Raw genomic sequence first — 23,905 nt, 5'->3', positions numbered from 1 at the left:
CACTAAACACAAAGTACAGCTGAGGAGAACACCTAATTCAGTAGGCTTCATCATCCTGGGATGATTCATGTTTGTAAAAAATATCACAACATGAATCCGATAGTTATTGAGATATTTCAGTCTAGACTTACATGGTGAACCGCCCAACAATTGCATTGATCCGCTCAGCTAAAGCTAGCTGGGCCTAAAAATGGCAAATATTGTCTGGTTGCAGCTTCTCAAAAGGTGGATATCTTTGGATTTATAAAGACTAATGGATCATACTACTCTAAAGACTAATGGATCATACTGAAACAATGATAAGTCACAGAGCTATATATCGATCATAAAGCTACAGGTTATTAGCATTTGTTTTGTATTTAGCAATCTGTACACACCTACCGTACACACAACCACACAACAGTTGGTTACATGACTTCAAGAACCACCCTTTCATTGGTTTCTTCACCTCAGTGTGGAGTAACACCTGATGACCCATCAAATGCCACAAACTCAACACATAGTGCAGTCCAAACACTGCTGAGCTGCAGCTCAGTTGGGCTTCCTCTAATCAGCTAATGCCTTTGACTCATTTGAATGTTCTATATTAATCGTTTGTTTATAAAAAATGTCCAATGTCCAAGGCTATGCCTTTAAATGTCTTGTTTCAAAGTTCATTATTGGACCTTGACAAAACAATCTCACCTCAAGTTCCATTTAGTAGCGGTTCCAGAGCTTTCTACCATTTTACATGATCCTCATCAGCAGGCAGTCAGTGCCCAGAAGTCAAGGAAATGTTGATGTTGACATTTCCATTTCTACTGAGCACTTTAAGAACGTCTCATCCATGTTGGCTTAACTGTCCCAAATCCCCCAAATCCCATCGATCAATAAAAAATAGTGTGATGTAATGAAAAGCTCAAGATCATCTGTTTAATGGACCCAACGACAATAGGTGTGCTTTCAAAAGGTGACAGCAAATATTTCCATTTGAGAACCTGGAACCAATTAATTTTTTATATTTTTCTGTTATAAAATGTCAAACAAGTTATTGATTGACGCAACTGATTATCTGTTGATAATTTTCCATCCATCAACTTATCTGCTATCTGTTTCAGCTCTAATAGCTACAACACGTCCGTCCTGTTCAGTTTGTCTCATTTTCCCATGAGATTAAAAACGCTACACTTGCATGCAATCTTAAGAGTAAATATCAACAGGCATCTGAGGTAATTAAGGCACACTGATTTTCCAAATATGGGTTATACCATCTGTTATTTGGCGATCACTTTATTGCACAACAGCAGCCTGGCAGAGACAAAGAGGCCAATAAGGCCCTCGAGCTCACGGGCATATTTGTTTAAAAGCACGCCTTCAATTCACAGCAGTAATTACAGCAGGTAGGACTTTGACACCTGCAACCTTTTGTGTACAACCTCAGAAACCTGAACTCAACCCTAGCTGCTGCCTTTGATGTGGGTAAGATACAGTACAAGAGAAACAGTAAATAACTTAGAAGAAAAGCAATGGAGCCTCTTCTTCTGAGCTTCTGAATAACCGCATAGCAAACAGAACAAGTCACATGTTGGACAAAAGTGGGAGAATCTCAGGTATGTGTTAACAGTCTGTGTGATAACATGCCAGAGATAAAAGGCTGCGTTTTATGGCCCCAAAATGAAGGCGCAGAGCAGATTTCACTAGAGACAAAGTAGGACAAAAAATAGAAAGGAGTACAGTTTCTTCCAATGCCACAAACTCCTCATTAAAAATATGTACAAGGCCGTGAAGATGTGCTGTTCTCCAGTGAGGTTTATTTATGGCTGCCGGAGTTTTCTGTTTCCCACAAGTGAAGATGTGATGCAAGCTCATTAGTTAGACTTAGACAGATCTAGAGCTGGCATGACACCCCTTTACTCCACAAGTCATGACTCACATTGTCACACTTAAACTCAGCACATTTCTGCCTGAAATGCCACTCCGGTTTTTTAAATAAAGAGCAGGGGATCTGACATCACCATAAGAGCCTACATGTTTGCATCACACCACAGGCAGACTCATACATTTTTTGGGAAGTAATCGTCCCAAACATGTCTGTACAAGTCAAAGTGTAACTGACCTAACTGTTAATGAGCTGGGGCAGAGAAGTGGGCAGTATATTATTAAAGTGAGTAAAACAATAAACCTATAGCTTAGACATGACCTGTGATTTTTAAGGAAATAGTTAAACTACTTGCTGAGAGTTAGATGAGATCGATACTACTGTGAAGAAAACATAGAAGTGTATTTCCAAAAATGTTGAGCTCTCTCACTCTAAATGCAGAACTTTCCGAACCATCCAGAGCCAAATGTAGGAGCTGACTTCACTGTATCTGTGGTAGCAGATTTGCTAAACATAAATGGAAAGAGAACAACAGTTTTGTATGTCTAGCCACTCCAATTACAGTTAATTTATAGTATTCCTTATTTTAGTGGGTCTGGAGCCTGCTGAGCCTCAGGTTGTTGGTAAAAACATAAACATCACAAAAAGAATATTTTCCAATATCAACATATACCATGATATGGAAAATAAGAAATAACATTCATATTGAATTATTGTCCTGACCAATGTTACTGGAGTCCAAACAAGCGGCACGTCCTGGAGCTGCCCCTGTGGGAAGTGATGCCATCCTAGAAGAGCCAGTTGGCACTAAATTATAAATTTCTCTCACCGTTTTCCACATGTGGTGACAATTAGACTCGGGTCATTAACCTCAGAGTTCTCAAACTGATTTTTCCTTTGTCTTAAGTTTGTTTACGTTCGTCCAGACAAAAGTGAGCAAAAACAATGGATCCAAACCATCTGTTGGACTGGTGGACGAACCGAGTACAACCACCCGCAGAGTCCAAATAATAGATTTCACTTATACTAAGGATGTGTGGCAGAAATAGATATGACTTTCTCTGAATGTGTACAAAACAGTTTATTCTAGATATATTTGAAGAAAATGTTGCTGATGGGACTATGAATCAGGGGGCTGCAACCAATTTATTTTAAATTTTTTAGGTAATTCAGATCATTTGTTTTGTCAAAAACCCAAATTTGCAATGATAAAAGTTTTAAGAAACTTGGCCTGAAGCATTCATCAATTATGGAGTATTCATGGGGATAACTTTTCTTTCAATCAAATCATCAATAATCATTATGTAGTTCCTGTGAATGACAGACATTTCATGATCTACCCCTAAAAAGAAATTGAATTGGTTTTTGAAATTTCAAAAGTGGAAAAACTTCAAGGACTCTTCAGACAAAATGAAGAATTGTTCCATTTAGAGCTGAAATGATTAGTCAATCAATCAATCAATCAACAAAATCACTTAAAACTAGTCACCATTTGCTGATTCAGCCTCTAAAACATGAGGACGTAATGCTTTTTTTTTTTCCAACTAAAATGATACCAAAGTGATCTTTTCAGATTTTTGTACTGTTGGTGGGATAAAACAAGAAATTTGAAGATTTCTCCTTTGTGGTAAATTTCATTATATCAGTAAAAATAAATCAGCAGATTAATCATTAAATAAAAGATAATTAGTTGCAGCCCCAGTTTGTTTTGTCCAACCAATTATCAAAAACCCAAAATAGATTGAGTCCTCGCATTCAAATAGTTGAAATCAGCATTTCCTTTTCAGAAGAAATTGATTAATCAATTATCAGTATTGTTTGGGATTCATTTTCATTTCAATCAACTTATCAACACTGAGTTGTCTCGTCTTTTCAGTGTTACATATGAATTCGTTTGTAGATTCAGCAGTTTCAAGTAAAAAAAAACCCACCATTAAAGACACAAAACAATCAACTAAAACACTTTCTCTCTCTCACACACACACACACACACACACACACACACACACACACACACACACACACACAAACATGAAACCTGGAGTTGTGTTTTTCCGCTCCCTTAGAGGAGGCTGTGGAGCCGCATGGCAGAGCCTCGCGCTGCAAGTGTTAAGCCTGAAATAAAACTGTCCCGACTCTCAGCGGCACAATCCGTTCACAGTGCAGTGCCGCAGACACAAAACGTCTGCAACATGACAAGCGACTGCTGACAAGCTGCAGGAGTTTAGACCAAAGTGAACTCACCTTCGAGACGGTCATATGGTGCGAGAGACGTCGGCAGGTGGTGGTTAGTTTTCCCTGGAGAGGACTGGGTGAAGTGCAGCAGCGGTGGTGGTGGAGCAGCCCGGGCGGAGACGAGTCGTGTTAGAACACCGGTGGTTGTTGCATGGTGGTCAGTGACAAGTCATGATGACATGCTCGACCTTGAGAGTCCCCCCCCCCAGAAATATAGCTGACTGAATTGGCTCAAAGCCAGAGTATGTGACTCCTGAACACACCGCACAGTCACCATGAACAAAAAAATAGAAAACAAGAGCTGGATGAGGAGGAAGAGTAGGAGGGCGGAGGATGAGGAGAGATGAGAGCACAGGATGCGACGAGAGAGGAGGAGGGAGGGGCGAGGCAATCCAGGTTGATTACAAAATAAATTCTCTTTATTATATTTCTTGCATACATTGTTCCATGACTGTTTGTTTTAATGTTTCATGTGTGGTGATTGTTTTGTGTCTGTAATGGTTCCATGTTTTAATCATGTGTGTGAGAGCTATATACAGCTTTCATTCACAAAACTATTAGATCGACTCATTGTTTTAATACAATACACATGACTAGAGTGTATCTTTAGCAGTTTCAGTAGTTGCTGTTTTTTCCATCTCCACGGAACTACCTGTAAAATAATGTAATTTAGGGTTTCTACCATTTTACTCATGAGCGTTTAAAGGTGTTGTGACTTCCTCTGGGTTCATCTGTCATGTGGAGCCTGATGTGTGAACTGTATTTGGTTGGTGCTTGAAGGCAACAGGGTTTAGACTCAGGACCTTGACGCATGTGTAACTGGTGGCGGCCTTAACTGATGGTGGAAACTTAATGGAAGAAAACACAGCATTCAGTCTGAACATGATAGAGGTAGAGAGGGATACTTATGTTATGATCGACATTAAGCACCTTGTTTTTTGCTTAAATACTGACTATTGGAGCCCTAATTATAGCCCAAAAATGGGAAGTAAGGTATATTTTTACCCTTTTTAACGCAAACTTGTTTTAATCCATCTTGCATTCCTTATATAATATTTTAAAGAACACACATTTTGTCATTTAGTGAGTGGTGTGTTGTGCACATCTGTATTTCTGGGCGTTTGTCGCCTCCCAGTGTTGAAACACCGCCATCACAAGAGGATTCATGACAGCAGGAGGAGGACTACTTACTGCACAGCCAATCGTTTTACTTATTACATCACAAAGAAAAGATGACAATAATCTGACAGTGTTGATCCAGTTGGTGTGTGGCAAACAAGAGTGTTTTATGTTTGTTAGAGGAAACAGGTGCTTCTGAGTTGATGATCCTTTTGGTTCATTTGATTTACAACTAATTGGCTAACAACAATAATCAAGTATAAATAAATTAATGATAACTGCTGACTTGTCTTCATCGGGCTTCTTGTGTTCACAGTAACACTACTAAACAATGAGAATGTACGTTTAGCAGGTCAAACATGCTAATATTCTTTCATTCATGAGACTCATTGCTTAAATTTCACCTTTTATAAGCAACATACATTTCCTGTCACACAATACCTGAGGCTCATACATTGAGTCTTGACAAACTCGTAGCACAGGACAGACAGACGGAGATCAACTCAGTGTTTCCCATGAATTCCAATCGAGGGAGTTCGTTTGACGTATAATTTAAGATGTCATTTATTGATTTTGTTTGTTTGTTTTTGGGAAAATGAAACAGGATTTCTTTCCTCATATTCTTCGGTAGTTATGAAGATGTGACGCTAGTATGTAATGTGAAGGTGTTGCTCTTTACCTCAGTCACTAGGACTTAATGGAGACAGACTGCTGGCTGAAGGAGTGAAGATCCAGCAGTGTGCCTCCTCATCTGTGTGGAAACACGGCACACAAGATGCGTTTTTCTACATGAGAAGTCTTCAGACTGCTTCCAGCGCTTGTAGGCGTGGTTTAGCCAGAACAAGTGTGAACTACGTAATCAGTCTCCTCGTCCCCGAGAGGATTAGTGGGCGAATAGTTGTACTGTTCCGACAAGTTGTCTGGCTTGTAAAGTTTGAAGACAAATGTCTCCATAAACACAGATGTGGGTTTGTGTCTGCAGCGTCCACATGTGCATAAACATGAGCTTTTTATGACAAATGGAGCCAGAAACTTATATTATAAACTTATATTTCTACATTTGGGCTCCATTTATGTTCTAATGATTTAGTGTGAAAGATTCTGTGTCATTTGGGGAATTAGAGGGTTAATTCAACAATTCCTGTTGAAGATATACTATTGGGTCTTTTAGTTTGTCCAAAACTTCATATTTTAGGAGACTTTAAGGTACGATCTGCTTTTTCAGCAATTAAAGAGTATGAATAATTCTTAGGAACTGAAAAACGCTTGGAAAAACTCTGTCAAGTTTTAGTGACAAGAATTCTGAAGAAAAATGTCTGCATATGAAAGTGTTATATTGTAACTAAGCAGATAAATATGAAAGTTTATTCCTTGTATTTTCTTTTTTAAATAAAAATGTAATTGTAGGTTTATCTGTCTTTATCAACCTTATTATTATGTCAAGTTTTTTCTGGTGTCATCATATCCCGGAAATTGTCCCGACATCTTTACCAATTTTTGCCATAATGTGTTTTGTAGCGAGGACATGACAATGCCAGACCAATACTAGAACATAGGTAAACATATGTGATATGTATTGACATTTAGACATGTTATCCAGCCCTATAATCAGACATAAATGATCCTGAAAAGACAAATACAAAAGCCTCATTGTGGATTTAGTAAAATTTAATTTATCTACAATTATCCCTCTGTTCAGGCATACAGACTGATAGATTCTTTATTCATTTCAATGTGGCTCATAAACTGATAAGTTACACAATATCATACAGAAGCTGGTTGCCAGTATTGGACAAAAAGTTGCAAAAATATCTTTTTTGTCTTTACATGTTTTCTGTCAGTGTTTTGCAGCATATTGAAGAGCGGTTAGATTGTGTCGTCAACGTGAATGGGAACAACTCCGAGTGTTGAAATACTGTAATACTCTAAATCCAAATTAATTTGGGCGTGAAGATAAATTCAGGGTACAGCACACAGTGACACGTTGCAGGTGACCCTAATGCTGTAGAAGCATCATACGTCATGTTTATGATATAATAATAATATCACATCTGTTTACAGTTGCATATTTGCTACATTTGTGTGTGAATATTAACCTAGCATTTATTCTTGTGATTACAAACTATATGACAATACATGACAATCAACACAAGACTGGTAAAAATCCATCACAATCTGACGGTAAAAGTAGCAGAGATGAATGCACTGACGATGTTCAAATCTTTTTTTTTTGCTGCCGTCACTGAAAACTGAATCGTCAGAAAAAAGTCCAAATAACTAACATGTACATGTGATGTGACGAGAGGGTGAAGAAAAATGAAGATAGCATGGCAGCTAGAGAGAGAAACTGCATCAATATATTAGTCCTATTCTTCAGTTTCTCAGGTGTGTTTCTGCAAAGTTTGTTTTCTTTTTCTTGCCGGTTGGCAGACAAATATTCCCATCTCTCCTTTTCTTTTCTTTCAGTGTTTTGTCCTCTAGTCCTCGTCCTCATCCTCCTCGTAGTCGTCGTCCGTATGGTCCCTGCCATCGAGATCGTCTTCATCGTCCACCTGTAAGGAAAGTGTCACAGTCTAACTAAAGCAAACACATAACATACAGCTGAGTGGTCAGGACACAAAATGCTGTCTTTGAAGTTGTAAAGCTTACCACTCAAGTCATCTCTACTACCAAAAACTAGCACCACAGGTGACTGGTTAAACCGGGACCATAACTTTAGATTACTAAAAGCTTCAAAGTCTAGTTTTTGTCTTGATAGTAAAATGAATGAGTGAATATAGTCGGTAGACAAGAGCGCTTTTACACTTAAGCTGTTTGGTTCAAACAAACTCAAGTCCGTTTGCCCAGTTAGTACGATTCGTTTTGGCTGGTGTGAAAGCTGTTAATCGGGCCCTTAGGCGGACCAAACAACCAAACCGAGACAAAAAGGTTGGTCTCTGGTGCCGTTCGCTTGTGGCGTGAAAGCAAACAAACCAGCCACAAGAATTTATGATGGCAGATCTGTGATTTTAGCATGATTTCAAAAGCTAAACCACTAATAAGTCCATCAGCTGATTGTGAAATATGTTCAGGTGTGTGACAGCGAATCACCGAATCATTTCTGTACAAGACGCCTCCTTTTCGTCATGTCTCTACCTAGTATTAATTATTCGTAATAACATGCGATTGATTTGCAGTCTAATAATACTAATATTGCTTATGATCAGTTATTTCATTAACTAGTATCATTTATACTTGTACATTTTTTTCCTTCTGTGTTTTAAACCCACTGTCTGACAACGGCTGCATCGATCCTCTGCAACCTACAGTTTACCCATTACCTACATTCTCTTTGTAGGTTTGCAAAGACCCGAAAAAACATAACTCCAGCTCTAGGCAGCCTCTGCAAACCTGTAGCAACACCAGTTCTTGTGTGTGATGGTACCAAAGCAGAGATAACATCTATCAAAAACAGCTGGACTTGCTAATATTTGATTTTGGTGGATGTAGAGTTGAGAGCAATGACAGCTGGACTCTGTATTTTACCATCTCTATGAAACCTCCATTCTGCACAAGTTTGGAGCACTTATAACATGATGAGTTAAGACTCCTGATGACAAATTATAATTCTGATTGTCTACCGTCTCTCCCAGGTCTTTGAGTTTCTGTTTGAGGGTGTGGATCTTCTGGTCCTGGTCTGCAAGCAACATCAGCAGGTCGTCCTGCTCTTTCTTGGACTCCTGGACCTCCGTTTGCAGCTTCGCCTTCTCCGTCTGCAGGATGGCCACCGTGCTGGTGGCTGAAGCCAGCTGCTGTTCCAGCTCCGCCCGGCTCTCTGACAAACTCTTTACCTCCTCCTGGAAACCAACGTAAGGAGACGGAGAGGGCGGAGGAGGAAGAGACAGAATGATCCATAAATACAAATAATGGGAAGTCACAGCCAAGTAGTGTTTAAGTACTGGTAGTAAATCAGGGTGAAGTGATGCTTCACCATCACACATGCTGCTGAAGAGTTATTGTACACACCTTGAGTCTCTCTGTCTCTGTCGACTGGGCTGCCAGTCTGCTCTCCAATTCTGCCATCTTGGCAGCGTCTAATGAGCCGTCACTGCTGGAGACTGCGTCCGGGGACTGAGAGAAACCAGAGGGAGGTTGATTCATTTAGTATCCATCAAGAATAATGTGATATATTTGGCACAAAATATCATATTTGCATGATATTTACCCCAGCTTCAGCTCTTGTGAGCAGTTCTTGTCTCTCTGTCTTCATCTGGTTGATTTCTGCCGACTGGGACTGAACCTGACTCCTCAGAGCCTCCAGCTCCTGCAACAAACAAAGTAATACTTGCAGAAATGTAATATATAAAACTATTACCTGAACATAAGAAGTCTGAGGGTTACGTCTGGTGAAATTCAAGGAACAAATGGGCTCAGGTGAGTGACAGAAGTCTAAAAGTATTAACAGGCAGACCAATTACCGGTATGTTGGTTTTTGTTTTTTCATGTGTGTTCATTTGTTGACAAGAAGAGAAATCATCATCCTTGACACATATATTCATTGTAAATTAAAGGTGAAAGGAGAAATGTATTTATGATGAATCCTACCTTGAGCAGTTCGGTGTTGTCTGATCCTTCGGCTGAACTTTCTGGTGTCTCTGACTTCTATAAACAGTGAAAACAAAATACATTAGTGATACACTATAATGTAGTTTTCACTGTGACAGGATTAAAGTAAAACTCTACATCCAGTTCAAATTGCAGGATTATATTCTGATTAAGGCTGCAACTAACGATTATTTTCACCGACGATTAATCTGCTTATTATTTTCTTAATTCTAAAATAGTGAACTGCATCCATACAAGTTTACCAGAGCTGAAGGTGACTTCTTTAAATGTTTTGTCAGACCAACAGCCCAAAACACAAAGATGGCAGATAATCATCACATTGACGAAGCCGAACAGTTTTGAGTTTTTGCTTAAAAAGTGTCTTAAATGAGTCTCCCAAGTGTTTCTCCGCTAAATAGAGTTGGAAGTTCTGTATTTGTTGTTTTAAGTAGTTTTGGTTCGCCTGAAAACTGTAGTTAGTGACTATTACTGTTATGTTGTCTGGCTGATACCACGATAGTGAAGGTGTGGTTTGAATATCAGTGTATGTAGTTGTTATGTTATGTATGGATCTGACAGGAGAACACTAAACACTGTTTTTGTGATGAAGTGGAAGGCAGTTAGTCTGTCAATCCATTATATTCTGGTGTTTGAACAGTGACAGAGTCCCCAGGGTGCCACGGCGTTGTGCCAGGAGGGGCAAGTGTTGTTTTTCCACCTCCACTTGAAGCTTACACAAACAAACAAACACTGTGCGTGGACGTCTACTAACCAGGGTGTCGATGAGTGTGTCTTTGTCCCCGAGTTGTGTCTGAAGGAGAGCGTGCTGCTTGCGTAGCTCCTCCACCTCCTCTCTGAGCTGTGAAAGCTCCTCCGTCTGCAGCCCGTTCACCTGAGAGACGTCTCCCTGGCTGTTAGGCTGACTCTCCTTACCTGAAAGGATTAACACACACACACTCTGTTAAGATGTGGGAATGTGACAGAAGTGTTGAAGTGTTACCCAGAAGTATAATAGAAGTGTTACCCTCTCTACTGATTTGTGTGAGATATTCACACATATTAACAAACAAAAAACACATAAGGCACATACTGATTTTGATATTTGGGAGTTTGAATGAATCTGATAACAATTTATCAGCCTGGACTATTGATCAGTGTGGCTCTAGTACAGTAAAGTATCACATTAAGGGAAGACTTTAGCTTGTTTGAGTTTCTCATTGTGTTTAGAGACAAGTCTGTTTACAGCTTCTTTGTTATACAAACGTAGTGTTGAGCCATGAGGACAACACTTTACTCATTATCTTAAACTCTTTATTTTAGGCGTTGTGGACTCTGCTACATTCAGCACTAAGACAGAGGAATGAGCCTCATAAGCTGTCATATTTAAACAAATTTAAAGTTGGGGATTTTACCATGGAGGTCTACAGGGATCGACTCACTTTTGGAGCAAGCTTCAAGTGGCCATTCGATGAACTGCAGTTTTTTGGCTTCATTTTCCAGCACCGGACATTGTCGCTGTTGAAAATGTTTAACTACTTCTTTAAAACCTCCTGTTGTTGCCTTGTGCACACTCTGTTGTAAAACTGTATCTTGCGATGTCTCTGTCGCCCCATTTCTCAGCAATGAAGCAGTAAAACGTTATCAACAGGGAAGGTGGCCAAAAATATGAAAACATGACCCAGGTTGTTAAAAATAAATAAATCACACAAATATAAATATATTATATACCTTGCCAAAATCACTGTTGTTCATTCAACTAACAAACCAGACACAAAACACTCGTTATTAGTCACCCAATGAGGTGAACCCACCTATTTTCAGCTTGAGGATGTTGTACTGGTCCTTGTGCTGCTGGATCTGGGACAGCTGCTGGGTGACTGTAGTCTGCATCTGTTCATTCTGAGACGACATGGTCGCCACCTGCTCCTTCAGCTCCTGGATCTGAATATCCTGAAGATAGCGCGATCAAAATTGAAAAAAAGTCAACGGGAGAGAACATTAACTATATAAATAACATCAAATACACAGAAATGAAAAACAAAGCAGGTGCAAAATAAGTCTGTTGTTTACCTGTTCTCTTATCAGGTCTTTATACTGAGTTACAATGTTGTCATGTTGCTCTAATGTCTTCTTCACCTCCTCTTCCTTCTTCTCCTCCTCACTGGATTTGTGAACCGCTTTAGTGATCACACCTGTTTAGAGTAGCGGGAGAAACAATTCATGAAAACAACATTTTCTGACAAATTTACCATCACTGGATGTGGAAGATCGTCTCCGACTGACCCTCCAGTTCTTTGACCAGCTTGGTGAACTCGTGATCGAACAGCATCTGCTCCGGAGACGGGAACACCGGCTGCGGCTTCTGAGCCGCCCGCGAGTACAGCTCGTGTTTGGTGATGAAGCCCAGTTTCTCCACAAAGTTTTCCTTTCCGATCCGCTTCTCGATCAGCTGCTTTAGCTTCTCTCTGAGGAGAACAGAGAACAGAGACGCAGACGTTTTTTTAACAGTCACTGTTTTGACATGATTTCAGTCACCTGATCAAGTTAGAGCATTTAGATAACTTTGACTAACATATGTACACTTCTGGAAAAAACTTGAACACGTGTGTTTTAATATGTTATTATACTATATGTGCACATAAATTGCATGACAAAGACCCAGGGAAATATCACTGTAATTGCAAAATAGAGAAGAAAAAAAAAGAACAATCCTCACATGTAGCTGTCTTTCTTACCCAATTAATAATAATAATTTATTTATGTAGCAATTTACAAAACTAAGTTACAAAGTGCTTTACAAGACAGAAATGGCGAATAAACAATAACATTGAGCAAAAGAGCAACATGTAGTAACAGTATAATAAGTCAAATAAAACAATATAAAACTTGAGTTAAGAGAGGTTTTAAGAAAGGATTTAACAGATTCAAGTGAAAACACTTGTAAAAATATGTTTTAAGAGGGATTTAAAAGAGGAAAATGTGTCATGTGTGCTTTCAGCGAAGTTTTCCCAGAGAGTGGTTGAATCCAAACAGACTTGAAAATAATTTGTAACCGTGCTCCTATTATAAAAGGAAGTCCTACACATTTAACATGTCAGTTTCAGCTCAAGCTGTGTTCCCACTATGAAGCTTCATTCCACATTCAGCGACTAATAACAACAATATGTGGTACAACTGCTAGTGAACTGGGCTTTTAGACTAATAAGATGACAGCAGTTCATGTGGATGTGTTTATGATGGTATTTTCAAGGTTTGTGTGAACCGAGACTTACTTGGTGTAGTTTTCGAGCGAGTTGTCGTTGTAATAGATGCAGATGCCGAGTAGCAGTGCACACAAGCCCTGCACCAGCCTTTCATCCTCTCCCAGGTTCTCTGAGATCTGGGCAGTCAGCTGCAGGAGTCACACTGAGTTAAGGATTAATTTAACATCAGTCACTTTCACACTCAAATAGCCCATTTTTAAAAACCTGGAAGTGGAATACGTTGTTATATAGCACACGGCCATCAATCTGAATAAAAAGGATTTAACTGAATACCTCAAAAGTTATAAAAATTGAAATATAAGATTTGTCTGAAAGAAGTTGGATGAATATTGAGTAACAGTTTGTTCACAAAGCTATGACTAACAACAGACATTTACTGTAATGAAGTTGGTTGATGGCTTGGAGGCTGCTTCAAGGATACAAAAGGAACGTTTTCCTGATTGTGTAGAAAGTGAGTGACAGCGATGGGACAGTTGTTGATCCATGTACACAGCAGCATGAGGAGGCCCACCCTGGTCTGCACTTTACTGCCCTGGAGAGAAAAAAGGAAAAAAACATGAGTACAAATATGTAATATTCTAGAGAATCAAATGTTGGGAAGTCATCTACATTAAGGCACATGATCATAACCACAGTAAGAATAGCAAATAATATTTTAATTCATTATAATTTGTTTTCTGGTCATAGACTTTTAGATTAAGTCCAGATTGGGTCATGAATAAAGCAACATTTATTTTAAAAGAGCAAGTTATAATATGCAAAGAAAATCCAGCTAAATTACTGCCAGTGTATTAAATTCAAACATAAGCAGATAAAATGGCAACAAAAGTGCTTCAATATGAGTTGGTGTTAAAACGAGCATTCATTTTGTTGCCACAATTCTAACAAAAAGACCTCTTCCCATCCTGACATGTTGGTAGTAACACACTGCATTTGATTTCCCAATGTTAAATAAACCAATCAATGCTTAATTGGGAGCACTTCAAATCACATCAACCATTAGTAGTTAATGAGGTTATCACAAACAAAAAAACAAGGACACAGTCAAAATGAATACAAACAGTGCAAACAACAGCAGCGGTGCTGACAGGGCTAACAGAGTTGACCTGGAGGGGAACCAGGGCGGACGCCGTGGGTTGGGAAATCAACGACTCAAGCGAAAACAAAAGTATGGATCGGTCCAACTGGTCTCCTCCCAGTTGGATGCGACTAGAAATACCTTCACATGACGGCGTCCAGAAGGTAACCTGTTCAGATGTCTGAGCCACCTCCACTCTCGCCTCTCAACATAAAGAAGCAGGAGTGATATTCTGCGCTCCTCACCGTGTCTACAGTCTCAGTTATGAGGGCTTTACCTTCGGGGTCACTTCTCCTTCCAACACCGCTTGATGTCCTGCTTTTACTCAAGACTCTGTCACTTTCCCAACCGACATTTCATCATTAGGGGTTAGTTGGCAATGATCTCCGCTTTTGCTACTGCCCCACTGTCAATGCACCAGACTCCTACATCAAGCCGCGGTGCTTCCCCCTTCAGCACTTCCCCCTTCAGCACTTCTCCTGGCTGAACTTGACAAAGTAACGTCGGTGCACAGGTCAGGGATCCAGTTTCCCTGTCCAGACTTGGTCACCTCACTTGAGACCGAGCTAGCTGAAAGCAAGGCGTTTGTCAACAGAGAGCGGGAAGTTTCACCAGGAAGGTGCACCGAAGTTCATGCATTTTAGCTGACTGACAAAGACTACCATTGAAGAATCTAAGATGTGTGAAAAACAAAAGAATTGGCAGCTCCAGGGGATGCATGGCGTGAGTAATGCAAACGGAGTAACTCCTAGAAAAACTAAAAAACAGATCCACAGTGAAAATTAAAGAATCCTTGTACAGTATAAACTATAAAAGCTTCTTGCACCTGCACTGTGCATTCGTAAGCAGGTACATGTAAGAAAGAGAACCAGACAAACAAGTGTGGAGCTCTCTCACTCGGACAGGAAAAGGCCCAAAAGCTGCTGCTGCTGCTGCACACTTCCTGAACACACGGACGAGAGTTTACGGCGCTGCAAACAAACCAACATCAGAGCTCAAAGCAGGCGTTAGGACAACAAAACCACAAAAAACAACAGCTACTGTGTCCCTTTTTCTCTGCACCTCTCTTGTGTACTTCCCCACAAGTGAACACAGTGAGTGCCACCCTATTGAGGAAGAATCTGGTCATGGCTATAAGTTAGGACGAAAGAGGTGTCAGTAAAGAGTTAAAAAGGGCAGCAAGATCCCCAAACATGTGTGCCAATGAGACCTCGACTACAGACGCAAAGCCAAAAAATAACCAGCATAGGTGCTGCCCAAACACTCACAACACACGTTACTTACCCGCCGGACGATCTTATCTCCCTGAAAAACCACAATAACGTGACACCGTTCTAGTCACTGTTGTTGACACTTCAGTATTAATTTGCCAAAAAAAATAAATCCTTCCTACCAAGGCACACATGACCTGTAATAATCTTCATTCTAGTAGCTAAGTGGCCCTATTATTGTCCTACCTGGGAGAGGATGTTGGTGCACTGCTGCAGCAGGGAGACGGGGGGCTTTCCCAGGCTGGTGGCCAGTTGGACCCTCAGCAGCTGCTCCTTCTGAGTGAGGTTGTCCTGCAGGGAGTGAGCCAAGGCCACAGCGGCACACCAGTTGGACAGAGAGTCAGCTGAGAAGAGGCCTCCGCACAACAGCTGGCCCGCTGAGATGGAATTGGCTAAAAAGGAAAAAATAAGTAAAGGAGTCAGTTAATGAATAGTTGTAAATATATAAAAGCTGACAGCAGAATAAACAATAGTTTATCCATCTCGAAGTGTGTGTGGCGATGTGCATTGTGACAGGCCGAACTCCAAAATAACTATTAGAAGAAGTCTACACTGTAGCCATTCCATATAATACAAGTTTTAACTGGTAACGTGAAAACTGAAAACAAGTGGTGCTATTTTCTATAATGGATTTTGTTTTTCCTGCATTGCATTACTTGCATCAGCCTGTTGCTGCACACCAAGGTCATTATAAAAATAATCAAATTTACAGATATAATTAAAGCAAGTAGATCAATATTCTGGGAGGGAGATTTTTTTAAGTTTTACACCAAGGGATCATCTTTAGTACTAATCAAACTTAAACGTTGCTCTCAAAATGTGCTGTATAGAAAGCTGTTTAAAAACTGCTGTATTCAAAAAATGCATTAACTTACTGGAGAACTGTTTTTTACAAGAGAAACACATGATGACTTATCAGGATGAATTCCAAATCAACTGATAATGCCACTTTTAGGTTGTCGACTTGGTGTAACTGACCATCAATGGTGGAGGGCAGCAGCGTAGCCACAATCTCGCCCTGTCCTTTCTGGTTTTTGTACAGGAAACACTGGAAACAGTAGAGGACGGCACAGCGAAGCACAAACGGTTGTCTCTCATTCACCATGGACATGAGCAGCACCACGATGGCTGGTCTGTGGACAAAAGAAGAAGAGAGATCAGAGGTAAAGTTTGGTCGGTTTACTGTCAGATAGATATGGGTGATTCAATGTTTCGGTTCACTGGTTGCCTCTCACCTCGGTGGGTTTGAAGGAGCGTTGACAGACGCAAAGTAGTCCTGGTTGACCTGTGAGCCTCTGATCACCTCTGACACGGTGTTTATGGTCTGAAAGAAGAAGAAAAAAGTGTCCAGATCACAAGCTTGAACGCAATAAGTCTCAAAAGGAGCCATGCCTTTGTCGTCGGGTAGAACTTTCTGTCATTACCTCAGTGAGGATATCAGCAGGCACACCTGTGGCCATAAGGATTGTGCACAGCTGCTGCAGCAGACCACACTGGTACATGGACTTCTGACAGCTGGCTGTAGCTCCAGGAGAGTTCACTGGTGACACCATGACTCGCACCAACTGGGAACAGACCATTGTGCAGGATTATAGCAAAACCCCATGGTTCTTGCTTGTTCAACGTGTAAATACTCTAAAGCAACGCTTCAGCGTGGCTGTCCTGGGTTACCTGTAGCATGAGGTGGAGGTTGGTGACCTTCTGTGCAGACCAGCCAGAGTTGTCATCACCAATTTCAAACCAGGGCTTCATTCTCTGAATGTAGGAGCCCTCCTTGAAGAAGTTCTGATTGGAGCTGTTGTTCCTGAGCAGGTTGAGCAGCAGCAGCAAACAGTCCTCCACCACAATACCTGCAAAGAGGGAAAAGAATTGGCATCAGAACATATCTCGCAAGAAAAATTATATTTGTACCATTTTAATTGGAAGAGAAGAAGAGGGATTGTATTTACATCTTTAGAGACAATTCTGTGTTTAAGAAAAGAAAATTCTCCTTTTTACCTCCATCGCTGCTGCCCTCTTCTGTGATGATATCGAGAAGACGCTCAAATGCGTTTTCAAATGCTACAATCTTCTGAATGGCAGCATTGCTTTTGGTCAGCTGTTGAAGCAACAGCAAGCCCTGTTGGAAGCGATAAAAACGGGTCGTCATGTATCTGACAAGAGCTGTACAACACTCTTTAAAAACACTACAGGGGGCTGCGTCGATGTGGGCGTATTGTTTATGGTGCCGGTTAGAGAGGAAATAAGATCTAGGACGTCCAGTTTAAGTAACAAATTTGAGTTTGAATTTGAACATTTTCATACTCAAAATTTGAATTTGAGTGCACGTGCGGTGCATGTAAATGATCGGTCAACACAGCGCCTTGCCTTGCAACATGTCGTTGCACCGACTTTTTGGCCAGCCGACTGACTGACCTCATCGAAATGAATGAGATGTCTGTGTTTTTTCACACCGTGCTAAAGTCGGTCTGAACGTGACGGCAGAGACAAGTACTCACATCGTTGCGAATTACTTCTCTTGAGTCTGCCAATAGGTCCATCAATCTGGAAACCCCTGAGAACAGAAATGAAAACAGCTGTTAAAAAGAAACCGGTTGACAGACACGTTGATAGAAAACTGAGGGCGAGTAAAAACCCAGACACTACGAAACAAGTCCGATCAGATGTGGAGAGGAGAAACTCACCCATGGGGCTGACCAGAATGATACCCTGGACCTGGACACCCTGGTTCTTCAGGAGAGCAGTCAACAGCTTCACCCCGGGCCAACGTACATGGAAGTCAAACTCCTAACAATCACATCAATGGACAAAGACATCAGGCAGTTGTTTTGACAAATATAACAACACAGAAGTCTTGCCACTGGAGCAGAAACAGTTCAGTACCTCCAACAGACTGAGAAGCAGAGTCACATGTTCAGGATCCTGAACGAACTGCTCTGTGAACTGGGCTCCCAGGTCATCCGACTGCTTCTGGGCGGTCTCATCTGTGAAGGAAAATAAATATTACAGCACGTTTCTACTGAGGGAACCAGTTGGTTTGTTCATAGCAATCAGCCTGAGTTGGTAAGCAGTACAAATTGGATCTGCAAACTTCTCAAAAACCTTTACCAGAGTCTTTATCCCTGGTGGTTTTCAGTTATTGAAAAATGACTTTATATCTGAAGCCATTGCAGAAATGTGCACAAACTCAGGGTGATACTTGTGAACATGCCTTCTGGGAAAAATAAAAGGGTGACACACAGATGAAGGGACAGCTGCATGGAAGACTGTGGAATACATGTGGGAAGAGCGGAGAGCTTCAATGTGCCAAACACCACCACACCGAGTACGCCCACCTAGTAATCCGACCAGAACTTAAAAGATCAGCTAAACTTAAGCAGTATCCAACAACGCAGGTCGGTTTAAATGCATTTTGCCGTGTTTTTATGTATCCATCACTAAGATTTGGCAACTTTGCTAACATGTTTGTCATAACGACTTTATAACCGGGCCAATATAAAATCAAGTAACGCAGGTTGAAATGTGACTTTGAAGAAACTTTTGCACTTGTTACTTACAATCCACAGAGCTCAAAACTAAAATGCTAGATACCACTACAGGTGAGGAATTATGATTTTTTTTTTTGTAATTTGGGTGAACTGATACTGGGAAAAACAAAACAAACAAACAAACAGAAGCAAACAAAACTAACCCATGTAATTTCACCACAAGAGTGCAAAAACAATCAGGTATAAAAATGTGAGTGAAACAAAAAGGAGCAACGAGAAGACAAGAGGTTTAGGGATGTGAGGGTATTAGTGAAGCATTCACCACCCAAACAGCTTCCAGTCACTTCTCCGGTGCCGACTGGTTTTAGTGAAGTTAGTTAAATAGCGGTACTATAACTACGGCAGGGATAGCTTGGCTTCAGTACTGACCAGGCATGGAAACATTCTTATGCTTCCCTGAAGCAGAGATAGGAGTTACTGCGTCTGCGAGGGGCAGGAGGGAGAGGGAGTTTAAAGCCTCACCCAAAAGCTTGGCTGTCATTTCAACCACTGAAGAAGAGTAGAATCAGCCGACTGATTTGTTTAATGATATGACAACAACCAAAACACAGCCTAGAACATGATCAGCTATTTGCAATCTGTGTAGTGCACCAGGTGTAAACAATACAAGTATAGCGCTCTTTGTCCACAACCCAACCAAAAGCAACGTATGATTTGTAAGTGCTGCTGGTAGTTTGGGGGGGGGGGGGTTGGCTCATGCACAGTCAAAGAGTTTTACCTTCTGATTCATCTGTAGAGTTAAAACATGGAAGAGAAAAGAGAGACGAGAATCTTTACATAAAGCATTCATCATCGGTGTACAGAGGAGGGGAAATCACTCATTTACACATGCAAAACAATGGCTCAGTCACCATTTACAGTAGCCACATAAATAGGAAGAATTATCTTCAAACAATAACAAATTTAAGGTGAATTTCATATATTTTCTCATAGTTGTCAGAGCGTTTAATACCTTGCTCTTCCTCCTCATCATTGCAGAGGATGTTGTACAGCGTGTCCAAAGCATAGCCAAGGATTTCAGAGTCAGACCTGTTTAGGGTAGCAGGAAAACACAGTCAAACCAAAACACAAAGCTCTTTTTAGGACAACGTGACCAAACAAAAACGACATCAACATACCTGTCAGTTTGCAGTATGTTAATCAAGTGATCCATTGCCTGTGTGCCAACTTCCATGCGATATTTCTACAAAAGATAATAGGTGGGGACGGCAAGTTTATTTGTAAAGCACCATTCAACAACAACGCAAGTGTTGCATATAAGAGATATAAAAGAAACACAAGGCAATATATGAAAGGCACATAAAGAAAAAGGTTAACTTTTATTCTCTGGTCTCATATTTGCTATGGAACAGTGCAAGATATGAATGAATGTTACCAAATGTAATTTCAGAAAAAGTTGCTGGAAAACAGAGAATGTGACTTAAAAGAACAGTTTTCTGGAGGTTTATTCTGGATATGTTGTGCATTAAAATATGCTTTATAAACCAATAAATAATGAGATAAATGATCCACTGTTGACAAGACATTTAAAAAAAGAAAAAAGGAATTTCAATCTATGTTGACAAAGAAAAATAATCCTTAACTCTTCTTTTACAATACAGGAAGCCAACACATCCGTGTCTGTTTTTGACCAACACTGACATCACTGCGTGTTAATGTGCAACCCTGTGCCTGATAAACCCCTGATAAACTCATTACTCATGGTTGATGTGGCAGCCAGTAACAAAACTGTCCATGAACTGAACTGAGAGGTGTCTTTGCAGAAGTTTATGTGAATGATTAGTTCATTTGAAATCAGCAGAGTTTGACCAATGAAAGCTTCATCCAGTGTGACAGAGGAGACATCGTTCACAAATGTCCCAATAAATTAATGTTAATACAGAGCAAGTTAATACACTGAACAACTACTCAATACAAAAGTACTGGAAGCATCGCTAATGTGGCTTAACACAAACCCCTTCGTACACTCAGTTGCTATTTTTAAGTAATAAAAAGCTGGCAAATAAGTGTATTTCTACTGCACCCGTTTCCAATAACTTTATACTTTACTGTACCTTAGAGAGAGACTTGAGAGCCCGGACTGCATCTCTGCGGTCTTCTAGGAGCGTCGATGAGGCCACTCGGTCACACAACTTGTGGATCTGTCAATAGAAAAATCATTATTTATTTGTTATGCCTCATATAAATCCAAGAGAAGATATCTGTATTTATGTTTACGTATTTATGTCTTAATAGTTGACGGTCAGTGAATGTGATGTTCCCTTATATTTCAGAGGCATGGAGTACAGGGAATCATCAAAAATAGTTGTTTTTTTAACACTATGTAGAAATGCATATTTTTGACAGATTCACTCAATTCTTTCTTGAAAAAAAAAAAAAAAAGGGCAAAAAAATGAAATCGCAGTGAACACTATACTGTTGAATGGGCCAAGGATCAAGTGTTAATACAATACTGCAAATATGATTCAGTAACTCACAGAGGGGAAACGAATGTTTGTTGTGCATTCTGCAGGAGGGACACGCTGCCTCTCTGAACAGCCATGACAGCAAAATCTACACACAAAGATCTGATCCTGTGGCTGTTACACTCCTGCAATACTCTGCATGCATCACGAATGCTGCTGTGCATTACGATGTTTATTGTTTCATACTAAGATTATACCCTGTGAAGATTTAGGATACTTGTATGTATTTAATATCAATGAAAATCTTTAGGTGTCACCTTAGACCTTGGATGGTGATGATACATTTTCCCAATTTTATGGATTAAACCATTTAATAGAGATGACACTCAGTAATGAAAGTAACCGTTAGCTGTAGACCTACATGATTGTTTATATGGGACTAAATGCCTTTAGTGTGGGATCACATCTATGTTCCCAAGGTCCTATATCAATATGTCATCTTAATATGACACATTAACAAAACCTTTCAAAGGGTTTTACGTTCTCAGCAATGTATGTTTCTCAATGTCAAATGTTGAAATCACCCATCTACTGATGTTATACTCTTTGAAACCTACCTAAAGTGGAAAAGATGTGTTTTCTTTTTCTTTCGTAACACAATGATACCTCTCAGTGGCTGAATGGATTTGTACCAGTCAAAGTGCATCTGAAACGCCCACCTCCCTTCATTCGTCTGCAATTTGACCAGTGAAGATAACTCTCACAATGTTTATATCAAGAACATAGGAAACATAAGGATGGTCCCCTTATGCTATATACTAGATGTGAACATATTTAGCTTCTGTATAGCCAGATGTTACTTAAAAATAAATATATTGTAGACAGCCGATACTCCTAAAAATTCCTTATTGTCTGTTTTTTCTTTCATTCATTACTTAACAGCTAATCGTACAGAAAACAGCTGGTAGGTCAAGACAACTGACAGCTATGCTACGTTAGCTAATTAGCCTTCTGACTAGCTCGTTGCTCACATTTAGGGAGGCCCGAGCCTCACAACAGTCATTCTGGGTGTTTTACTGAGAGAGAGAGGAAATACCCTTCAGTGAAGGAACACACGTGTTTTTATTGCTGACGTGTGCTTGGTCTCAGTTTGCCGGGTACACAATGGTGGAAATGTTAGCTTAGCTGCAGTTAGCCGAAGCTAGCTAGCCGCAGCTAGCTACAGTTAGCCGCACTGGTTTCCTACCGTCTCCGCTCCAGACGGCTGCGGCCCGGCTGCCTGCCCACCCATCACTCCTCTGAAGAAGTTCATCTCTACAGACGTCCTCTCGGTGGTAATCAAAGCGGCTCTCCTTCTGGAAGAAACCCCGGACTCCCCCCTCACTGGTCCGTGTAACAACTATGTGAATAGAAAAGGAAAAAAACTACACAGTGATGATTTTCTTTTTTTTTGTACTGTGTGTGTGTGTACACTGACTGGTCGACCCCGGAACACAAATGTGAGGGCACTGCGCATGCGCGCAGACGTGGCGATACGTGGCTGATCAGCAGACAAATGAGTTCACTTATTTAAAGGGAAAGAGAAAGTAATTGATTAGAAGTGTGTGAGAAAGATCATGCACCAAAACAAATACCAATTCATACACTTATCACTGTAAGAAGTATGATATAACTGCAGCAATGGAAGAATGATGCAGAATAATGCAAAACAAATACAGTGAAAGTACAGGTGTTTTATCCAGAAGTACTCAGTCAGTGCGATTCTAGTATATATTATACACAATTCGAATATTATTTCTGATGTATAAATATGCAGTACTGTAAGATGCATTATAATGTTTTATTTTTTTTAAATGCAGTGGGTGTCAGATCCTTAACTAAAGTAAAAGTTGACTGTTAAAGTACAGAAGTATTATAAGGAAAATGTACTGAAACTATCAAAAATATAAGTTGGTTTCTCGTTTTGCATTATTCTGTTTTTACCACTTACATGTAAGAGCATGTTAATGTTGTAATTTGTCAATGTGGACCCCAGATTTTGTAGCTAGATAGATAGCTTGTTGGATTGTATTTGCATACTTCTGGCTAGATTAGTAGTAATCATATCATATCATATAAGCACATCATATTTTTTTTATGTAAAAAGTAACTAGTACTGATAAAAAGCATAAATAAATGTAGGAAACATGACCACAGTGTCCTCAAAACTATCTCCAGCCCCGACCCCATCTGCCCTAATAACTTCACCAGTTGCTCATTGGGCTGTTTAGCAGCTTGTACCTGTTAATTCACTCGCACTGGGTTGGGCTTAAACAGTTTCTCAGTGAACTTTGTTTTTCCACACGTACAAAAAATAAGACAAGCTGATTCACGTACACTAATTAAAGTAATTGAGATTATGTTCATGCAGTGATGCAATCCAGAGTGATTATATACATGATAATTGCATTATATACAGAGTGTGATTCAACACCTGAGTCAAAACACAAATTAATTAACTAAACAAATAAGTTGTCACCCCTGGTTTTAAAAAGCTTCTTGGAG

General features: G+C 40.1%; 2 protein-coding genes across 5 annotated transcripts in view; both read right to left on the bottom strand.

Moving 5' to 3' along the window:
• The window catches only part of coro2aa (coronin 2Aa), a 36,968-nt gene extending 32,580 nt beyond the window's left edge, over positions 1 to 4,388 (bottom strand). Inside the window, exon 1 of the mRNA XM_068727383.1 lies at positions 4,103 to 4,388. Within this exon, the coding sequence (XP_068583484.1) occupies positions 4,103 to 4,117 (15 nt within the window). The 5' untranslated portion in view covers positions 4,118 to 4,388. The remainder of the gene's footprint in view (positions 1 to 4,102) is intronic.
• Positions 4,389 to 6,862: 2,474 nt separating this feature from the next.
• On the bottom strand, positions 6,863 to 22,848 carry uso1 (USO1 vesicle transport factor). 4 transcript variants are annotated; one of them, XM_068727082.1, is made up of 27 exons: positions 22,608 to 22,848; positions 21,011 to 21,097; positions 20,075 to 20,139; positions 19,909 to 19,985; positions 19,675 to 19,686; positions 19,326 to 19,379; positions 18,292 to 18,392; positions 18,093 to 18,195; positions 17,907 to 17,962; positions 17,407 to 17,527; positions 17,080 to 17,258; positions 16,833 to 16,973; positions 16,644 to 16,732; positions 16,387 to 16,541; positions 15,595 to 15,800; positions 15,422 to 15,442; positions 13,481 to 13,591; positions 13,069 to 13,187; positions 12,080 to 12,261; positions 11,867 to 11,988; positions 11,608 to 11,746; positions 10,569 to 10,729; positions 9,797 to 9,853; positions 9,417 to 9,515; positions 9,218 to 9,322; positions 8,833 to 9,048; positions 6,863 to 7,764 (listed from the first exon to the last, which is right to left on the bottom strand). In XM_068727082.1, the coding sequence occupies exons 1-27, from the start codon at positions 22,671 to 22,673 to the stop codon at positions 7,690 to 7,692; spliced, it is 2,919 nt and encodes a 972-aa protein (XP_068583183.1). In that variant the 5' UTR covers positions 22,674 to 22,848; the 3' UTR covers positions 6,863 to 7,689. The 4 variants fall into 4 exon arrangements, with proteins under 4 accessions (XP_068583183.1, XP_068583184.1, XP_068583185.1 ...); XM_068727083.1 differs by lacking the exon at positions 19,675 to 19,686; XM_068727084.1 differs by lacking the exons at positions 19,326 to 19,379; positions 19,675 to 19,686.
• Between the last annotated feature and the right edge of the window lie 1,057 nt (positions 22,849 to 23,905).

This window comes from Cebidichthys violaceus, unplaced genomic scaffold, assembly GCF_023349555.1.
Source record: "Cebidichthys violaceus isolate CVI_PGR_0920_01 unplaced genomic scaffold, fCebVio1.0.p SCAF_4, whole genome shotgun sequence".
NCBI classification, from domain to species: Eukaryota; Metazoa; Chordata; class Actinopteri; order Perciformes; family Stichaeidae; genus Cebidichthys; species Cebidichthys violaceus.
The sequence above is the reverse complement of the archived record's forward strand: the minus strand, read 5'-3'. Positions and strand labels throughout refer to the sequence as shown.

Excerpts from the sequence above, each read along its gene's own strand:
- uso1 (XM_068727082.1), bottom strand. The coding sequence starts at position 22,673 with ATGAACTTCTTCAGAGGAGTGATGGGTGGGCAGGCAGCCGGGCCGCAG. Across the intron at positions 18,393-19,325 it reads TAAGAATGTTTCCATGCCTG|ATGAGACCGCCCAGAAGCAG; the intron begins GTCAGTACTGAA and ends TTTCCTTCACAG. Across the intron at positions 9,516-9,796 it reads ACAACACCGAACTGCTCAAG|GAGCTGGAGGCTCTGAGGAG; the intron begins GTAGGATTCATC and ends TGTTTGTTGCAG.